Source organism: Aspergillus wentii (assembly GCF_001890725.1).
Source record: "Aspergillus wentii DTO 134E9 unplaced genomic scaffold ASPWEscaffold_5, whole genome shotgun sequence".
Lineage (NCBI taxonomy): Eukaryota > Fungi > Ascomycota > Eurotiomycetes > Eurotiales > Aspergillaceae > Aspergillus > Aspergillus wentii.
Genome location: NW_024467836.1, coordinates 1,519,815 through 1,535,920, shown reverse-complemented (window position 1 = coordinate 1,535,920; position 16,106 = coordinate 1,519,815). Strand labels below are relative to the sequence as shown.

Genomic DNA, 16,106 nt, shown 5'->3' with positions numbered 1-16,106 from the left:
ACACCAGACGATCGACTGCCATGCAATGGGAATGATACATTACATACAACAATCGCTTTTCATCTGGATCAGGTCGGACTTGTACTTGCTAGTCTCCTGTTTCCATCTGAGTCTGAACATCATATCCTTGACGCCAAAAGAAAAGAATCAAACCCAGACACCAGAACAATGGTTTCAAAATATAGGGGAACACAATTACTTCATCATCAACTCTGGTCCTGCCAAAGGACTCGGACCTTGGGGTGCAGGTGCCAGGTTAGGCTTGGGAGCCGGAGCGAGTTCAACCATTGAGGGAGTCTTGCCTCCACGACCTGCAGAACCTCCACCACGGCCGGCACTGCCGCCGCCTCGTCCCTGGGGTGTCGAGGGGGTAGATCCTTGTCGGTCCTGCTCCATTTGCTGGCGAGCTGCCTTGCTCACACGGGGACGGCGAGTGGTGCTGCCACCACGAGAACCAGGGCCACGCAGTGGCAGGCCAGTTTCTTGTGAGATTGGCACAGCTGCAGCGATAGGTACTTGATGGTGGGGAGTCGAAGGTCCGCGAACTCGTCCACCGCGTCCACGACCACGGCCTCGTTTGATGGTTCCATCGGCCCTGGAGAATCATTAGTGATTTATATTAATATAGCAGAGGACAGAAAGACAACGTACCGTTCAACCTGTATCTTCTCTCCTTCAGGAACCAGGGGTCCACTATAAACAAAGAAACCATCCTTGCTTGCAGCCGCATGCTCCTGCCAGGCCATCTCACTATCATCGACAAACGGATCGTCCCGGTCGTACTCTTCCATCTTCTTCTTGCGGCGCTTCTTCTTTCCATCGGCTGCGTCTGTCGGGGCACCATTGGTGCTCGCAGCGAGGCCCGAAGCTATGCCGCCCATGGAAACATCACCGTCCAAGTCGCTATCACGGTCAACCTCAAAGCTGAGATCTTCGTCGGCACTTTCCCCAGCCGAAAACCCCTTGGCTCCCTTCTCATTCCGCTCCAAGGCGGCCCCGGCCGCTGCAACGCGCGCCAGCCGTTCTTTGTGTGCGGCCAGCCGCGGATGCAAGGCAGCAAACCCATATTGCTCTTCTGCCAAACGAGCGAAGTTGACGATCCGGTTTCCCGTGCCCTGCAGTGGGATGTGCAAGATGATGTTCGGGGTGGTGCGAGAATCAGACGCCTGACCGCTGTCATCTGTACCGAACAGAGCGTTGGAGATCAGCCCGGAGCCCTGAGGGAGTGGGGGAGGAGCCTCCTTGATGGTCCGGGCCGGTTTGGGTGACGGAGGTTTAGAAGACGGAGCAGTGGTGCCGGTCTTCTCCTTTTTAGACGTCTTTGTGGTTGACTGAGTGGTCTGTTCTGTATCTACCTCCATCGCCACGGGTTCTTGAGCTTCAGGCGCAGAAACCTGCTGAGATTGCTGCGACTGCAGCTTAGACTCTGGTGGAGTTGACGCAGCAGCAGGCTTCTCTGGCTTGTGTTCTTCTTGCCGATGTTGTTGCTGCGGAGGGGGAGGTACTGAAGGGTGTGACTGGTGTTGAGGTTGAGGTTGGTAGGGGGAGTGGTTGGCGTATGAGTGTGTTGGCAGCGGTTGCTGCGACATGAGAGGACCTCCATGGGGAGAGGCAGCCGGTAACGGCGAAGGAGCTAGTGAATGATGAGGCGGTGTCGGAGCAATGGGATGAGCCGCCGGAGAAGAGATGGTAGAAGAGATATGACCCGGCGAAGTGCGCGGAGGAATTGGAGAGTAGACGGTCGTCTTGGAGGCACTCTGCTGGGGTGGATCGATGATACTGGCAATAGCGGGAGAGGCACTGGCACTGGCTCGGAACGTATTACGCGGAGAGAGGTTTCGAGTCGGTGGACTGACGGCCGAGGGAGTAGGCGCAGGAGATGTAGTGCCAAAGGCCGATCGAATGGGATCATAATTCTGACCACTGGTCCTCTGGGGCGGGGCGGGCGGCGGAGGTTGGGATTGCGGTCGGGGAGGAAACGATTGAGCCAGGGGATAAGGAGCAGCAGCAGGGGGAGGCGGAGTAGGATTAGAGTAGGCTGGCAACGAGGATTGAAGAGGTTGGTGAGGATGAGGATGATGCGGATGAAGGGGCTGCTGCTGCTGTTGCTGCTGCTGTTGCTGCTGCTGTTGTTGTTGCTGTTGCTGTTGATGCTGGGGAATAGACGATGCGGGGACTGATGCGCCCGGAGGACTGACAGTTGGCTGGGGGCTTTTCGGCTGCGGCGCCCCTGAAGGCCCCGGAAGATTGGGGGCTACGGGGGGCTCATGATTGGCGTTGGGCTCCAGCTTGGGTTTCTTGCGGGAGTTGGTAGCATTGGAGTTGGTAGAGGGAGAGTTGTTGTTGTTGTTGTTGTTGTTGTTGTTGGAAGATTTATCCCGTTGACGACGAGCACGCGGCTTGACCTCCTTCTCCTTCTCCTTTTCCTTTGTAGCCTTGGTGGGTTTGGGATTGTCCTTCTTGTCGTCCTGGTCGTCGTCTCTCTTGCGACGCGACCGCCGAGTGGCGGTGCCAGCAGAGGCACGTCGTCGGGAATCCCTGGCGTCGGGCTTGTCGCGCGCAGCAGCATCGGAATCGATGGAGGACAACGAGTCGTTTTCCTCTTTGGCCGGATAAACACCATTCGGAGGATCGGTCGACATGGTGGATTAGAGGAAGAAAGAGGAGAGAGGGAGAGGGAGAGAGGATGGAGGAATAATCGATGATGGGTTGATCAGGTCATCGAGGGGATGATGTATAGTGGAGAGTAAAAGAAGAAAGAGGGGGATTAAAAACGAGAAGATGATAGAGAGAAAGATACAAGAAGAGAAAGAAAGGAAGAATTAAAAAGAAGCAGAAGAAGAAGAAAGATGGAAAGGGTGGATGGAAAGAGGCCCAAAAGTCAACTGGTGGGGATGAAAAGAAGAAGAAAAGAAGGAAGGAAGAAAGAGAAAAAAAAACGGGGGAATCGAAGGGGGAAAAAGCAGGAAAAAGAAAAACAGGGCAAAAGGCGGAACGGATATGATATTATATGATGGTTCTGTGTTATATATTCTATTATATCTATTTTATATATGCTGATATTATATTATTATATCTTGTATATTGTCACTATGACTTAGTATTATATCTATTAATACTTCCACTATTTGTGTTGTTGGATTGATTGGCATTTGATATTCTCCATGATTGATCCAAAGTCATATCAATGATCGACATCTATACATACGACTATTATTCTCCAATACAATCTTATACTACATATACTATATCTAGTCTCTGTTATTTTATTCTCTTATATTCTCTATTTCATATTTTACATTACGCTATTTTATCATTTAAATTATCAGTTTATATGAGATCATACAGCATACTGGTATACAATTGAGGGACCGTATCAGTACAATCAACCATGCCTGATTTTACAATCATTATAATATCTGCTAAACCTATATTTATTCTCATATATTTATATCCATCTATACATGCATTCATCATATCTTGATATCATATTATATCGGTTATATCGCTATACCAACTCACTCTATATCGTATCTTCAACACTATCACATCTTTTGATATGATCATCTATTCCTTCTCTATATCAAATACACAATATACCATCGATAACCACATCATTATAACAATCTTCCTCGTATAGTAAATATCTTGAAAATGTATGTATAGCAAGTTACCCGATCTGGACTAGCCCATCTACCAGCTCTATTCCCAATCCGGTTAGTCTCTCCTGCATTCCAATTTAGGCTTTTGAGCCTCATTTTTCCTCCCCGCCATTTTCTCTTCTTCTTCTTCTTCTCTTCCAACGCATTTCCATCCGACTCTCATCATGGCGTTCCCAGGCCAGCGTTTCGTCGTCGATTTTGACGATGATGAAATCGACGTCAATAAAACCCCCGTCGATGATTCTCCCCTCCCTTCCATCAGCCTCATTGGCGAAATCCGTGAACGTGCTCCCTCCGCCGCCGTGCCCCCCGCGCCCAAACCTCCCTCCGGCACCGGTTTTCCCCAGCATCGTCGTCGCGTCAACCAGTCCTCTTTCAAACAGCGAAGAGCTCAGAAGCAGCAAGAAGCAGAAGCCTCGACTGCTTCCGCTTCCGCTTCCACTTCCGCCACTCCCACCCTAAACGATGATAAAAAGTCCATCGATGAACAAAATCGTCGTCAGATCGAGTCGATGTCTGCCTCACAGCTTCAGCAAGAACGCGATGAACTGATGTCCACCATGGACTCTTCATTACTTGAACGCTTCCTCCGGAGAGCCAAGATTGACGATGACGAAAAGGCTAAAGAACCCACCCCCGAAGAGCCGCCACGGGACGATCAAAAAGACCGCAAGACTCAAAAGAAATCCGTCTCGTTTGATGTCCCAGAGCCATCACCACCATCCACAAAGCCACCAGCAAATCCTCCGTCACAATCATCAGCACCTCCAGTCCCGCCACCCGTCAACGAAGATCTCCCTCCCTCTCATGTCCCCGACGATCTCCATCCCGCCGCCGAATTGCCTCCTCCCAACTCCGTCCATTTCCCGACTCCTCCACCCCATCAGCAGAACCCCCTGCCCAATCTCGACCCGTTCTCCCCCTCATTCCTCTCCGATCTGCAAGCCCATTACTTCCCCGAGATGTCCCACGACCCTTCCGCTCTCTCCTGGCTCAAACCCCCCTCTTCCTCTTCCGAAGACCCAGACTCCTCGTCCGCCTATCACCCCGCCAGCAGTGCCGATGCTGTCCACCCCTCTGCCATCCGTTTCTCCCTCATTGGAACTCTTCTCTCCCCTTCTACTTCGCTCTCTCTCCCCACCAACCTAGGCCTCCATCATCACGGCGAGGACCCCCAAGCCGCCGGCTATACCATCCCCGAACTGGCCATCCTCAGTCGTTCCTCTTTCCCCGCACAACGCTGTATCGCCTGGCAGGTCCTAGGCCGCATCCTGTTTCGTCTGGGTAAGGGTCAATTCGGTGAGCGCGGCAGTACCCTCGTCGAAGGATTATGGTTTGTCATCGAACGCGAGGGCGTTGTAGGCCGTATGTTGGCCGAGGCCGATGGAAACCAGTCTTCCGGGCCTCGACGCACAGCAGATAAGGATAAAAACGATTCAGCCCCCTCCCAGACCATGGCCGGTGGCGTTGGACGTCATGCGAGCGCCTCCGCTTGGGCTGTGGAAGGTGTCTGGTTATGGCAGATGGGAGGAGCAGGAGATCGGGGTGTGTTGAAAGAAGGCGCCGTCCGACCGCAGTAATTGTCGATTCATTTTGCATATATTGGAGTTTGGGTGGAGCAAAGTAAAAAAGAAAAAAAGAGGAAATACTCTTGCATATATTACGATGTCACGTCATCAAATACCAGATAAATATATAACGTCCGTCCGTCCATAAACCATGAAAAACCATGAAAATAAAAATCAACATTAATTCTATATAAACAAACTCATAGCAAAACTCCCCCATTCCATCACGAATCACATCATGAATATCATGCTTGGATGAATATGCCTTGGGCTAAAATGCATTCATTCATAGTCCCCCGCTTGGATTCCCCAGATCTTCCACCGTGCTTCTTCGATGAAATCCCTCCGTAACCATAACCCGTTCCCAGGCCCAGTGGGCCCCATATCTTCCCCTTCGACTTCTTCGTCGCCTTGGTCCTCCATTGCATTTCGATCGATCCAGTTGAAAAGTAACCGCAACTGCCACAGTCGATCCCGGATCTCGTCGGCATCTGCCCCGCGACCATTTTCGGCGGCCTTGATCGCGTTCTGCACGCTGTGCTCCAGAATTAATTTACTGTCGACAGCAGACAGACGAAGCCATGGTGCATATGAAGAGGCACTCTGGTCCGAGAATGAATTCTGCATTCGGGCCGGCGACGACGGCATCACCAGCGACCTCTCCCGGATGTCGAGTCCTTGAAGCGAGGCCAGGTTGAAAATCCAGTCCCACATGCTCTGTGATGGTGACGTCGGGTTGGCAGTTTGTCCTGAGCAAAGGAGTGCATCCAGACTCGACAATGCCGCCGGGAGTCCCTTGCCGTGGTTCGATGCGGATGTCGACGTTGGAAGCACATCTTGGGCTTCGCTGAGCCCCGATAGTGTAGACAGAAACACCGACGATCCGGATGGGTTGTATGTCGTCTTGCGGCGTAGGTATACTGACTGATCGCCATGGCGGAACTTCTCTCGGAGTCCATCCTTGTGGCCAAAGTCCAGAACCAGCGGCCAATAGTCGGCGCTGTGCACTTCGACCTTGGCCACGTTGCTCAGATCCGGAAGAAGGCATGGTGCCGTGATACGTCTACCACTACCGTTCTTGGTCGTCACCGTGATTGGAATCGAAATCGGACGACGGGTGTCGATATCTCGAGGCACCAGGCAGCGCGGCTCTGCTGCGAGAACCCATAGATGTCGGAATGCTTGCAGGTGACATTTATTGTCGAGTACCGTGTTCGGGAAGATCGGATACAATGAACAAAGCAAGGACGCGATGGCGAGGTCTGACGTGCCCAGCGTATGGCTACCTCCACCCAGGAACAACATTCCCACTGCCATGTGGGCAGCCATATGACTGCCGTACGGGGTATCGGCATCAACACGGCCATGAAGAGAACGCAGTCGCCGAAACAACGCCAGGTCTCCGGTTCCTGCCATTACTGTAGCCACGGAAAGAGCAACAACATCCTGACAGTTGCGGACCGAGTTCCGTGCAAGCTTGCCGTCATAGTTCACAACAGGGAGTCGACAGATCCGGATGAGTTGGTCCAGGTAAGAAAGAAGGAGATCGCGAACCTGTGCCTGCGCAGAGCCTGCATAACGCAGCCCTAAGGTTAGACACAGACCGGCAATGATGTTGAAGAACGGCATGTCATCACTTTTCAGCCGACGAACTCCTGTCAGGCGGTATCGAGGGCGATAGATCTTTGGAAGGCTCTGTACGAACCACTCGTCAGTGGGTCGGATACTGTCCCACATGATGACATGTCTGGCGAGTGTCCGGAGAAGGAAAAGATCAGGTCGAACATAGTCAAATCGCACGGAGGTGTCGGGGATATCAATCTTCTGTGCCAGAACTTCATCGTTGGTCTTCATGAAAATGATCATCAATGCAATTGTAGCACCTGCTGTGGCCCGGTCAAGAACGTGCGCTATATCAACATTCTTAGTCCCCACTGCGATGGCCAGCAATCTTTCCACAATATGCATGTCTCGCATTCCCCTTAGGTCCTTTCCTTTGGCCAAGTTAATGAATCCAAGAGCGAACCCAGCGGCCAAGCGGTACCCCTCGTCACGCAAGTCCTCGTGTAATGCAGAGCCCTCTTCCTGGTCCGTGTTCTCGATCTCCGACAGCATCACCTCACTCATCCGCCGATGTTGAGAGTTGCAGTACAGCAGGCCAATTCCCATAATTCCAGCAGTCTGCGTCAGCGGCGATAGGTTAAGTTCCGCGGCACCCAGAGGCAACATCCGAGTTACATGCACTGAAAGCAGTCGAGTAATAAGCGTGTCCATCGTACCCAGGTAAGATGCTGAGAGACCAAGTAAAAGACCTATGGATGTCATGGTATGTTTGGGTGTTAGGTACTTGAAAGCCACCCATTTAGCGAGCGACTTCAGATGTCCATTTAAACCCAGAGCCAGTAGGAAGCCAGCGTGCCGATTGGTGAGATCTTGGGGTTTGTTAAAGAGAATCCACGAAGTGTCGATTCCCTTTGAAGCTTTTGAGATTGCGAGACCAGTGGAGACACCATTATGGAAAAAGGCCCAGCAGACCTTCTCCTCACTAAATGCAGCCCGGTCTGCACTGATGGTCACGTTAGAAGGCTTCATAACGCACTGCAGAGAAAAGGAGGGAATTGGAAGTTTCTCGGTTAACAGTGGCAGTCGGCCACTGAACGCCAGCATAGCCCGTCCAGTAGGAATAGACAGTGTTCGTAGCGTCACGAGCTGCACAACCTCTTTCTGTGCCTCGAGCAGATCCGAATCAGTCCAATCTGGCTCCGGGGTACATTCTGCCGCAGGAGCTTTGGATTGGTTTAGTAGCCTGGCCGCCTCCATGAAACGCTTGTCTTCTCGGAAGATCAGCCGTGTGACAGAGAACCTGTCCGCTTCTGCGGAAGCCTCGAACGAGTTGATTGTGTCAATGTCCATTGCAGAAGTACCAATGTGGTGGAAGTCCCGTATAGCATCATGGGACACTGCAGGTTGCGGTGACGCAGACGAGGGGTGAGAGTTGTTGACATTCATCGACATATTCAGATCCTCTCGGTCAATGAGCCCCAGAAGAGCTGCGTCCCAAGACGTTGAGGCTCGGATTTGAGACTGCATAATAGCTTCATACAGCGGTGCTCCGACACCTTCGGGGAAGGTCTCGATGACACTTCTGGTGAGACCCCAGCGATGCAGAAGCTTAACCTTGTCGAGTGATGCAGAGTACCGATGCATTTCAGAGAGGAAACCATTGAGCGCCAACGTTCTCGGGGTGAGAGCAAAGCATTCTTGCCACGCCCTTCCCTTTCCGGGGGTGCGATCTGATGCTGCCACAAGGTCAAGCAGAGTGAAATAGGACGCCGGTGGTTGGCGCCAAGCACTCTCCAGGTAGGAAAAGATCGAAGGAGGTGCGAATGGTTCCGAGGGGAGATCAAGCATCGAGATTTGAGAGTCCTCAAATTGCCAGCGATCCATACTGGCTAGCTCCATGCTAAAGTAAGAGCCTTCTTCCCATGTCCAGGACCTCCATCCTAACCATCTTCCGATCTGAGCCAGCACTGGGGCCAACAATCCCAAAGGCCGGTGCGCTTGCTCCGCCTCGCAGATTGAAAGCTTTTGCTCCTCGCGAAGAAGGTGCAGGCCGATCAACAATGTACATAAAGCAGTACGTCGTGAATTCTCATTGTAGGAGCCTGCAATGGGGAGGTATCCATCGGGCCCACAGGCCTCAGTACCCTGAGGACTTTGCAAGAACTCTCGGGCCAAAGCTGCACACCGAAGCAAGTAAGAATTCTTACGGAAAGTCGAGCGACTCGAGTCAGGTTGTTCAATCCTCGAAAACCTTTTCCCTTGGCGTCCATCAAGATCCTCTTCAGCATCTTGCTCAACCACCCACCCCCATGAGCTACTTGTCATCCACGGCGCCACAACACCAGCAGAGCCAGACTCTTGGTCAAGCATGGCTTTCCAACTTTCCAGGTCGACGTAGCTACCACTACTAGACCTCAGGAGACCCTTTTTCCGGCGAGTTTGCTTAACTGGTGTCCGGGTCTGCTCGCCGTCGATGAATGGCACGGCCATTGCGAACAATATAACGATCATGGCCGTCCATTCCAGGTCATTCTCGTTTGCTTCCCTGGAGCGAAGCCATTTCATAGTCTCCCACCACCCAACCAAAATGCCGTCTCCGGCCTTTTCTGAGTCGCGTAGAGCAAATTTGCAAACTCGAAAGATCTTCCGTACAAGCTCATTGTCGGGCTCCATCCCGATCTGGAACCTGTGTCTTCTCCTCATTGTATCGATGACGTCTACCTTGCCATCAATGGATGGATGGTCTATACCAGTAATCGTGACGGAGGAATCCATCATGATTCTGTTCATTCCGCTCTCTCTTGGGCGACTTAGAGATGCACTGGAAGATACTCCGTATGGTTCATAGAGCATCAGCTTAGTGGGCACTTCAACTGTGGTTGGGCTGCTCCATGGAGACTGCAGGGATAACTCGCGTTCTCCGTCGTCCGATGCGCTCAATGTCAAAATACGCGCAATATCCCCATCAACAATCCTACAAGCATCACAAATATTCGAAAAGTGCTGTATCCCAGTTGCCTGGACTAGTAGAGAGCGCTCCCTTGAAGTGCCGCTCTTTTTAGATTTCTTGGATATTGCCTTATCCTTCTTTCCAAGTGCGACTCGATCAGCCCGCAGATTGACAATGGTCATTGTTTTTGCTTCCTGGTCCACAATACAAACCGCTAGGACAGTCGAGTTTCCGTTTTGGGTGTTACTGCATCCAGGAGATAATGTGGAGATCTTGAGTCTTCGGGATGGCTTTGACTTTACAGGCGTGTTGAAACTACCGGAGAATTTCGAAGAGAAGGTTTCGACTTTGGAAAGCATCACTTCCTCGGGAAGACCCGATGCTGGTCCCTTGAGATCCATGTTTTCAAACCCCTCAAATAAACTCTCGTTGTTCAATTCCTCAAGAAGCCTGTCGACTGGGCCATCGGCAAAGGTACTAGTACTGTAGACGGAGCCATTCCCGGGGGGTAAAGAACCTCTGGGGTTAAACCCGAAGCTTCCACGAGTGCTGCCGCCACCTAGCGACTGTCTTAGACCTCCATGGGGTGCTGAACTCGATTGGCTTCCTGTAGCAAGATCTGAAAATGTAATTCTATCCTGGCTGGCCGCAAGGTCGGTTCGAGCGAGCAAAGAGCTGACCCGTCTTGATGTTTTGAGCGGAACGCCAATATCACCAAAGTCTTGGCCTAACTTGGACGCGAAGTCTTCTTCATCCGGTTTCCCATCCGTCGAATATTGGGAATGCGATAAGACGGAATTATTCCAGTTGTCTCCCCTTGGGCCAAAGCTCTCCCTGGTAGCAGACGGACGAGCGGCGGGGGTCGTTGCCCCAGTTGCCATTCCGAAATGTGAACTCCGCCGTTTAGACCGAGTGCCACCGGTTTCTCGTCTTCCTTTCTTCTTGGAAGAAGAGCCAGTCTCCTCATCCCTGTAGCGCGCTGTCCAGAGGGTGTACAGTCCAGTGTTCTTGTTGACGGTCAGGACAAGTATCAAGGGGCCATTCACTAGCATCTGACTGGAACCTGAGAGTTCATCGGTTGGAGAAACATAGATTATCTCATCAGATGGATCTAGAGCATCCAACCCAGAAGGCCTTGTGCTGCTGGTACTGCTCTGCAGCCAACGGGAATTCTGGCTGGTCACAACCAAGCCCATTTCAGCATGAGGGTCCATGAGGGAAAATACCCTAGGAAGGTCGGTATGTTTTTTAGGCTGCGATTTCAACTTTGGACCTGGGGCTGGGGAAAATGCCAAAGAAGGCCGTTTGGTTTGGCTTGAAGACATCTCCAACGACTGGGATGCGCGAAAGTCCAGAGGAACGGACATGAACGAATTGGGAGGAGCCATTGGGTAAACTGTAGGGGTATCTTCCTCGTGAACCTTTCGTTGGAACAAGAGACCCCGTGGAGTAGCAAACACCGAGTCAACTTCAAAAGGCAAGGGAATCGCATGGCTGTTCCCAGACAGGAAGAATATATGGGCCTGGGATTTGAGAACCACCACCAAAGCTCTAGAGAGTCCACTGTCTGTCTGGGAAGCACTCGCATCTCTTCCCAGCATATCTCCTCCGCGTAGATTTAATGTCAATCCTGAAGCTGCAAGTTTCGATTCATTTCCACGCTGCGACTGGCTTTGGGGACCTCGATTCCGGCCGGCTTCATTCCCCCGCGATTGTTCCCCGGGCAGCTCACGAGTCGTACTTCCTTCAGATCTCTTGGTCTTCCCGGTTGTAAAATATGTAAATAGAGCATGTCGGATGCTTTCTTTCTCGAGATCCAGCCGAAACACTCTCTTCACGACCCCCGCCCTAGACCAAACCACGCAGGTCTTCGTCCAGACGATCTCATCATCAACGGGGCCTTCAGGTCCATGATCAACGCTATTTTTCCACGTGTACAGATCTTCAGAAGGTTCAGGAGGCAGGAAATTCTCTGCGATCAAGAAAGGTAGGGCCGAGGGTTCGTGAAGGCCGAGCGACCGGACTGTCGCCATGGTATGAGGGTCGGTCTGTCTATCGATGCGAAATGAAGGCCGTAGCAGTATTATTTCCGGCAGAAGAAGCCCTTGGCTGGACCATGTCCATTATTATCGATCCAGGCAGCTTGAGGGCGATTTGAACCAAGTCAAAGACCTGTCGTGGGCGCCAGAAGTGGTGGTGGAAGTGTTGAAATATGCCCGTGACGCGCTGGACGCGGCAACTTCGATCTGCTTTTCTCCAACACAAACCAAAACATCTTCTTTTTCTTCTTTCTTCTCCCTCAATTCCACCACCATCTCCACTCACCCTTCTCTGTTTTCTTCCAATCTATCACATACGCCTAATTCCATCGACTGATCACGATTTCAGCTGGTGAGCTAATTATTATTCGAGGTTTTCCCTCGCAAATGCGTGGTCGGACCTAGCTTCTACAGCTTTCGGTTCTTTCTTCGTCGCCTTTACGATCGTCACCACTTGGGCGCAATGCCGTCCTTTCCAACAAGACCCTTGGTAAGGCCAAGAGATGATGGTCTACAACTGAGGTATATAAACTTGTGGCTCTGCTAGAAGGTTCAACGCTCACTGAGTGATTTTTAGCTACCAACTTCCCCATCGGGCCCATGCCGCCAAAGGATATCCAGTCCTCGCCCCAAATGGCTCCTCAATCATAATATACGGATATGAAAATGGACTCAAGGTTATCTGGAGGGGTGGACGACAATTTTCTGCGGAAAAGACTACGACCCAGGAGGACAAACCCAAGGAGAAGGCAAACGGCGGCCATGACGACGCTGTGATGATAATCGACTCGGATGAGGAGGACTCCCCAGAACCACCGATAGATGAAGTATTAAGATACAGCTTCAATTCTGAGGAGCCTGAGGTCGACCCCACCTATCCTTTTGAAGACGTTCTACGTCAGATCGATATCCCACTGGGCAGCAAAGTCCTCGAATTGGCAGTTCCCTGCATTCTCCCTGACACGGCACGCTCACCACTCGACCCTTTCCCGCCTATTTTAAAAAAGACTATTGTTGTCTCTGCTGTGTGTGCAGACTACTCGACTCGAGTTGTAGCTCTGCCGCTGACTCCACCTCACCCTACCCAAACCGACCCTTCGACGTGGCAAATCCAAAGCCTCTTGATTGCGGGCGCTCACCAGGAGATCCCTAGAGGTGTTTCTATTACCTTCACGTGTCAAGAAGGTGAGGAAGACCGGGAATTGAGCAAATCCCGGGGTCGGAGTACAACGCATAACCTTGACACCAGCAACGCAGAGCGATGGGACCTTCTCGTGGCAACCCATTCGGCGGAGGCATCCGGCCTGCTCTTATTTCATCGAATTCCGATAGTGGACGAGTCGAATGGAAATGAAGGCATTTATAGCCTGTCTGAAGTTCTTGAGGCCAAACGACGGCATTTGCCAGCCCCGGCTAAGACCATCGCCTTCAACCCGTCCTCTTACCCGTCTACACGCCACTCAACATTGCTTGTGGCATTCCATAGCGGATGCGTGAAAATATACTCGTGTTTCTCTACAAGACCATCTAAAGTTTCGCGGAGGTCTTCAGGCCCTCAGAGCGATTTCGAGACCACTGAAACCGAAGGGAAGTGGCTTATCAGCCTGTATCCAGGGTTCGACCAAACAGCCTCGGGACTTGCGCACCGGAAAACCATTATCGATTCTAAGTGGGTACTTGGTGGACGAGCCGTTATGGTACTCATGGCCGACGGAGAGTGGGGAGTCTGGGATATCGAAGGGGCTGGTCCTGGTACCGTCAAAGGACCTCTCCATCGCCAGTCCAGCGTTCAAGGAGTCACTGGCGGATCTCTGACAGCTTTCTCTGTCAGTGGTCGAATCCTTAGCCCATTGACAGGAAACAACAAGCCGGAACTGGCCAGTGTTGAGCAACGGCCAAAATTCGCACCCATGACCCCATCTACGAAACGCGTGCGAGAAGACACCTTGCTCAAGGGGTCAATGGGGCTATCCAGGCCGTCCATGTGCGGAGAACTTTCAGTCTTCCAGATCAACTCGTCAAGGGATGTTTTGCCTGATGAGTCGATTCTCTTGCGACACGGCGATCAGAGTGCGGTTATACCCAGTCTGCTATCTTTATGGCGCAATGCCGTCAAAGCATCTGGAACTTTTGATGCCTCCAACCGCTGCCGAGTATCGACTATCCAGGACGTTAATTTAATGGGAGAGAATTTCACAGGGATCGGACATCTTCCCGCTGCAGCTCGCCGCACCAGAGATACCGAACGTCGGGACTTCGATATCCTCGTTACTACAGAGCACCGAGTCATGATCCTGGCTCCAAGACTTACGGAACCAGAGGAGCAACCGGCTTTCCGACAATCAGTGAATGAGGCACCAACAGCGGAGACAGATCAGCTCATGCTTCGAAGGGGGGAGCTCGACGTGGATGGAATGGATCGATTATTGAGTGGGATGGCGAATGGCAACCAGTCCCTTCGAATGGGCAGCCCGATTAAGAGAGCGCGCATCTTCACCTAATGTTCAGCACAGTTCGGTTTTCTTATTTTAATTCGAGATAGTACGTCTCAATGGACCAGAGATACCCAATGTTCAGACTACCATAGCGACAATAATGGAGTGACATAGCTTTCTTCACATTCGCGCTGCAAGGTGGAGCGCAAGGCGAGGACCATGCCTTGAAATTCTTTCTTCTTGAAAGAATAAGCTCTGTATCGGCTGCGATATATCGACAAGTCTCTGACGACCCATCTGGATGAGAAGTCGGCCCGTCTCAAATAATTGTGGCATTTATGTCACAATGCCTCGTTTCAATCACCTGGATTCACTGTTTAGTCTTTCATCTCTGTGCTGGTACCGATCTGTCTATAGGAAGGGGTCTCTTGCATTCCATCTTGGGCGTTTCTACATCGGTGTCAGTGGCAGAGACAGACGGACAGCCAGGGATTGGGATGGGGTTATCAACAGGGCGATGGGGACATTAATCTACCGTAGATATTATAGACCAATAGGTTTGAAGTGCATTAACTCATACTATTCACCCAATGTCCAAGTCCATAGATTTTAGAATAGAAGATCATCGAAGATTTACTCCGTTCTAACATCATGCATTTTTTTTTTTTAGCTCACACGCCTCGGCGCGGGGTTTATCTGCCATTGCTTTTTCCAAGTTTTTGGAAATAACAAAATTGACAATTCCCCAATCCGATCTTTGTGTTGAATCTATCCCACAATCGCGAATGGGTTCAATTACTACCACCAATCCCAAAGGTGAGCAAAGGGTGACTCTGATTCTCATGTATAACTAACGGCGGGAAACAGTCTGGGCCTCTCTCATCACCAACCTCGACTATGTCCCCGGCCTCCTCACCCTCTCCTACTCCCTCCAACAAGCAAACACTAAATATCCTTTTGTCGCCTTCTACACCGAGTCCTTCCCCGATCAAGGTGTCGATGTTTTGAAGTCTCGCGGTATCACGACCCAGCTTGTGCCCACAGTCACCCCCACCGTTGGACGGGCCTACGAGGAGGATCTCCGCTTCAGAGAAGCCTGGAAGAAACTGGTGGTGTTTTCACTGATTGAATATGAGCGCATCGTTCTGCTGGATGGGGATATGCTGGTGCGACGCAACATGGATGAGTTGATGGATGTCGAGCTGGACTTGGAGAAGAGAGTTATTGCTGCCAGTCATGCATGTGCATGCAATCCGTTGAAGAAGGACTATTACCCCAGTAACTGGTACTGAATCCCTATTTCCCCGTCCATCTTGATGGATTATTTCCAATTGCAAATGGCTAATGATCGGCTCGTATAAAAGGAGCCCGGAAAACTGCGCCTTTACATCCCAGCACTCGAATCCGGATAAGGCACAACTCTACGGCGCATCATGTTCAACGGGCGTTGGAATGCTGAACAGTGGTCTCATCGTCGTTCGTCCCTCCGAGGTTTCCTTTGCCGAGGTCCAAGAAGCCCTTCAGACACCGTCGCGTATTGCAAAGTACGAATTCGCCGATCAAGGCCTTCTGAGTGACGTCTTTAGCGGGAGGTGGGCTGAATTGCCGTATGTGTACAATGCGCTCAAGAGTTTGAGATGGGAAGGTGTGCATTCGGCCATCTGGCGCGATGCGGAGGTCAAGAATGTGCATTATATCTTTGCGAAGAAGCCGTGGCATGAACCCGAGGCGGCTGAGGCGGATGAGCCAAATAGGTGGTGGTGGATAACGAATAGAGAGAGGCAGCAAATAGAAAGAGCACGGGGGATTACAGATGGATATTGAGCTTTGATACTAGGTAGATGGCTTGACTAAGTGGTGTTTCTTTCTTTTTTTCTCTAACTAGACGC

General features: G+C 51.4%; 6 protein-coding genes across 6 annotated transcripts; 4 read left to right on the top strand and 2 right to left on the bottom strand.

Annotated features, from left to right (window-relative positions):
• Nucleotides 1-195: 195 nt before the first annotated feature.
• On the bottom strand, nt 196-2,642 carry ASPWEDRAFT_29417 (uncharacterized protein; the record flags this gene model as incomplete). Its single annotated transcript, XM_040833276.1, has 2 exons — nt 196-595; nt 652-2,642. 2 exons carry the CDS (start codon nt 2,640-2,642, stop codon nt 196-198), a joined length of 2,391 nt encoding a protein of 796 aa, XP_040687931.1.
• Nucleotides 2,643-2,745: 103 nt separating this feature from the next.
• Nucleotides 2,746-3,065, top strand: ASPWEDRAFT_569530 (uncharacterized protein). The gene has a single exon (XM_040838319.1). The coding sequence runs from the start codon at nt 2,850-2,852 to the stop codon at nt 3,012-3,014; it is 165 nt and encodes a 54-aa protein (XP_040687930.1). The 5' UTR covers nt 2,746-2,849; the 3' UTR covers nt 3,015-3,065.
• A 494-nt stretch (nt 3,066-3,559) lies between these two features.
• Nucleotides 3,560-5,242, top strand: ASPWEDRAFT_52511 (uncharacterized protein; the record flags this gene model as incomplete). The annotated part of the gene is made up of 2 exons (XM_040837759.1): nt 3,560-3,639; nt 3,925-5,242. The coding sequence occupies 2 exons, from the start codon at nt 3,560-3,562 to the stop codon at nt 5,240-5,242; spliced, it is 1,398 nt and encodes a 465-aa protein (XP_040687929.1).
• A 270-nt stretch (nt 5,243-5,512) lies between these two features.
• Nucleotides 5,513-11,776, bottom strand: ASPWEDRAFT_113076 (anaphase promoting complex subunit 1; the record flags this gene model as incomplete). Its single annotated transcript, XM_040828382.1, has 1 exon — nt 5,513-11,776. One exon carries the CDS (start codon nt 11,774-11,776, stop codon nt 5,513-5,515), a length of 6,264 nt encoding a protein of 2,087 aa, XP_040687928.1.
• Nucleotides 11,777-12,245: 469 nt separating this feature from the next.
• ASPWEDRAFT_112616 (uncharacterized protein) lies at nt 12,246-14,283 on the top strand (the record flags this gene model as incomplete). The annotated part of the gene is made up of 2 exons (XM_040828343.1): nt 12,246-12,304; nt 12,360-14,283. 2 exons carry the CDS (start codon nt 12,246-12,248, stop codon nt 14,281-14,283), a joined length of 1,983 nt encoding a protein of 660 aa, XP_040687927.1.
• A 719-nt stretch (nt 14,284-15,002) lies between these two features.
• Nucleotides 15,003-16,041, top strand: ASPWEDRAFT_29413 (uncharacterized protein; the record flags this gene model as incomplete). The annotated part of the gene is made up of 3 exons (XM_040833275.1): nt 15,003-15,033; nt 15,085-15,502; nt 15,582-16,041. 3 exons carry the CDS (start codon nt 15,003-15,005, stop codon nt 16,039-16,041), a joined length of 909 nt encoding a protein of 302 aa, XP_040687926.1.
• Between the last annotated feature and the right edge of the window lie 65 nt (nt 16,042-16,106).

What these genes read in the sequence shown, in the direction of transcription:
- ASPWEDRAFT_569530 (XM_040838319.1), top strand. Translation starts at nt 2,850, where the DNA reads ATGGAAAGGGTGGATGGAAAGAGGCCCAAAAGTCAACTGGTGGGGATG.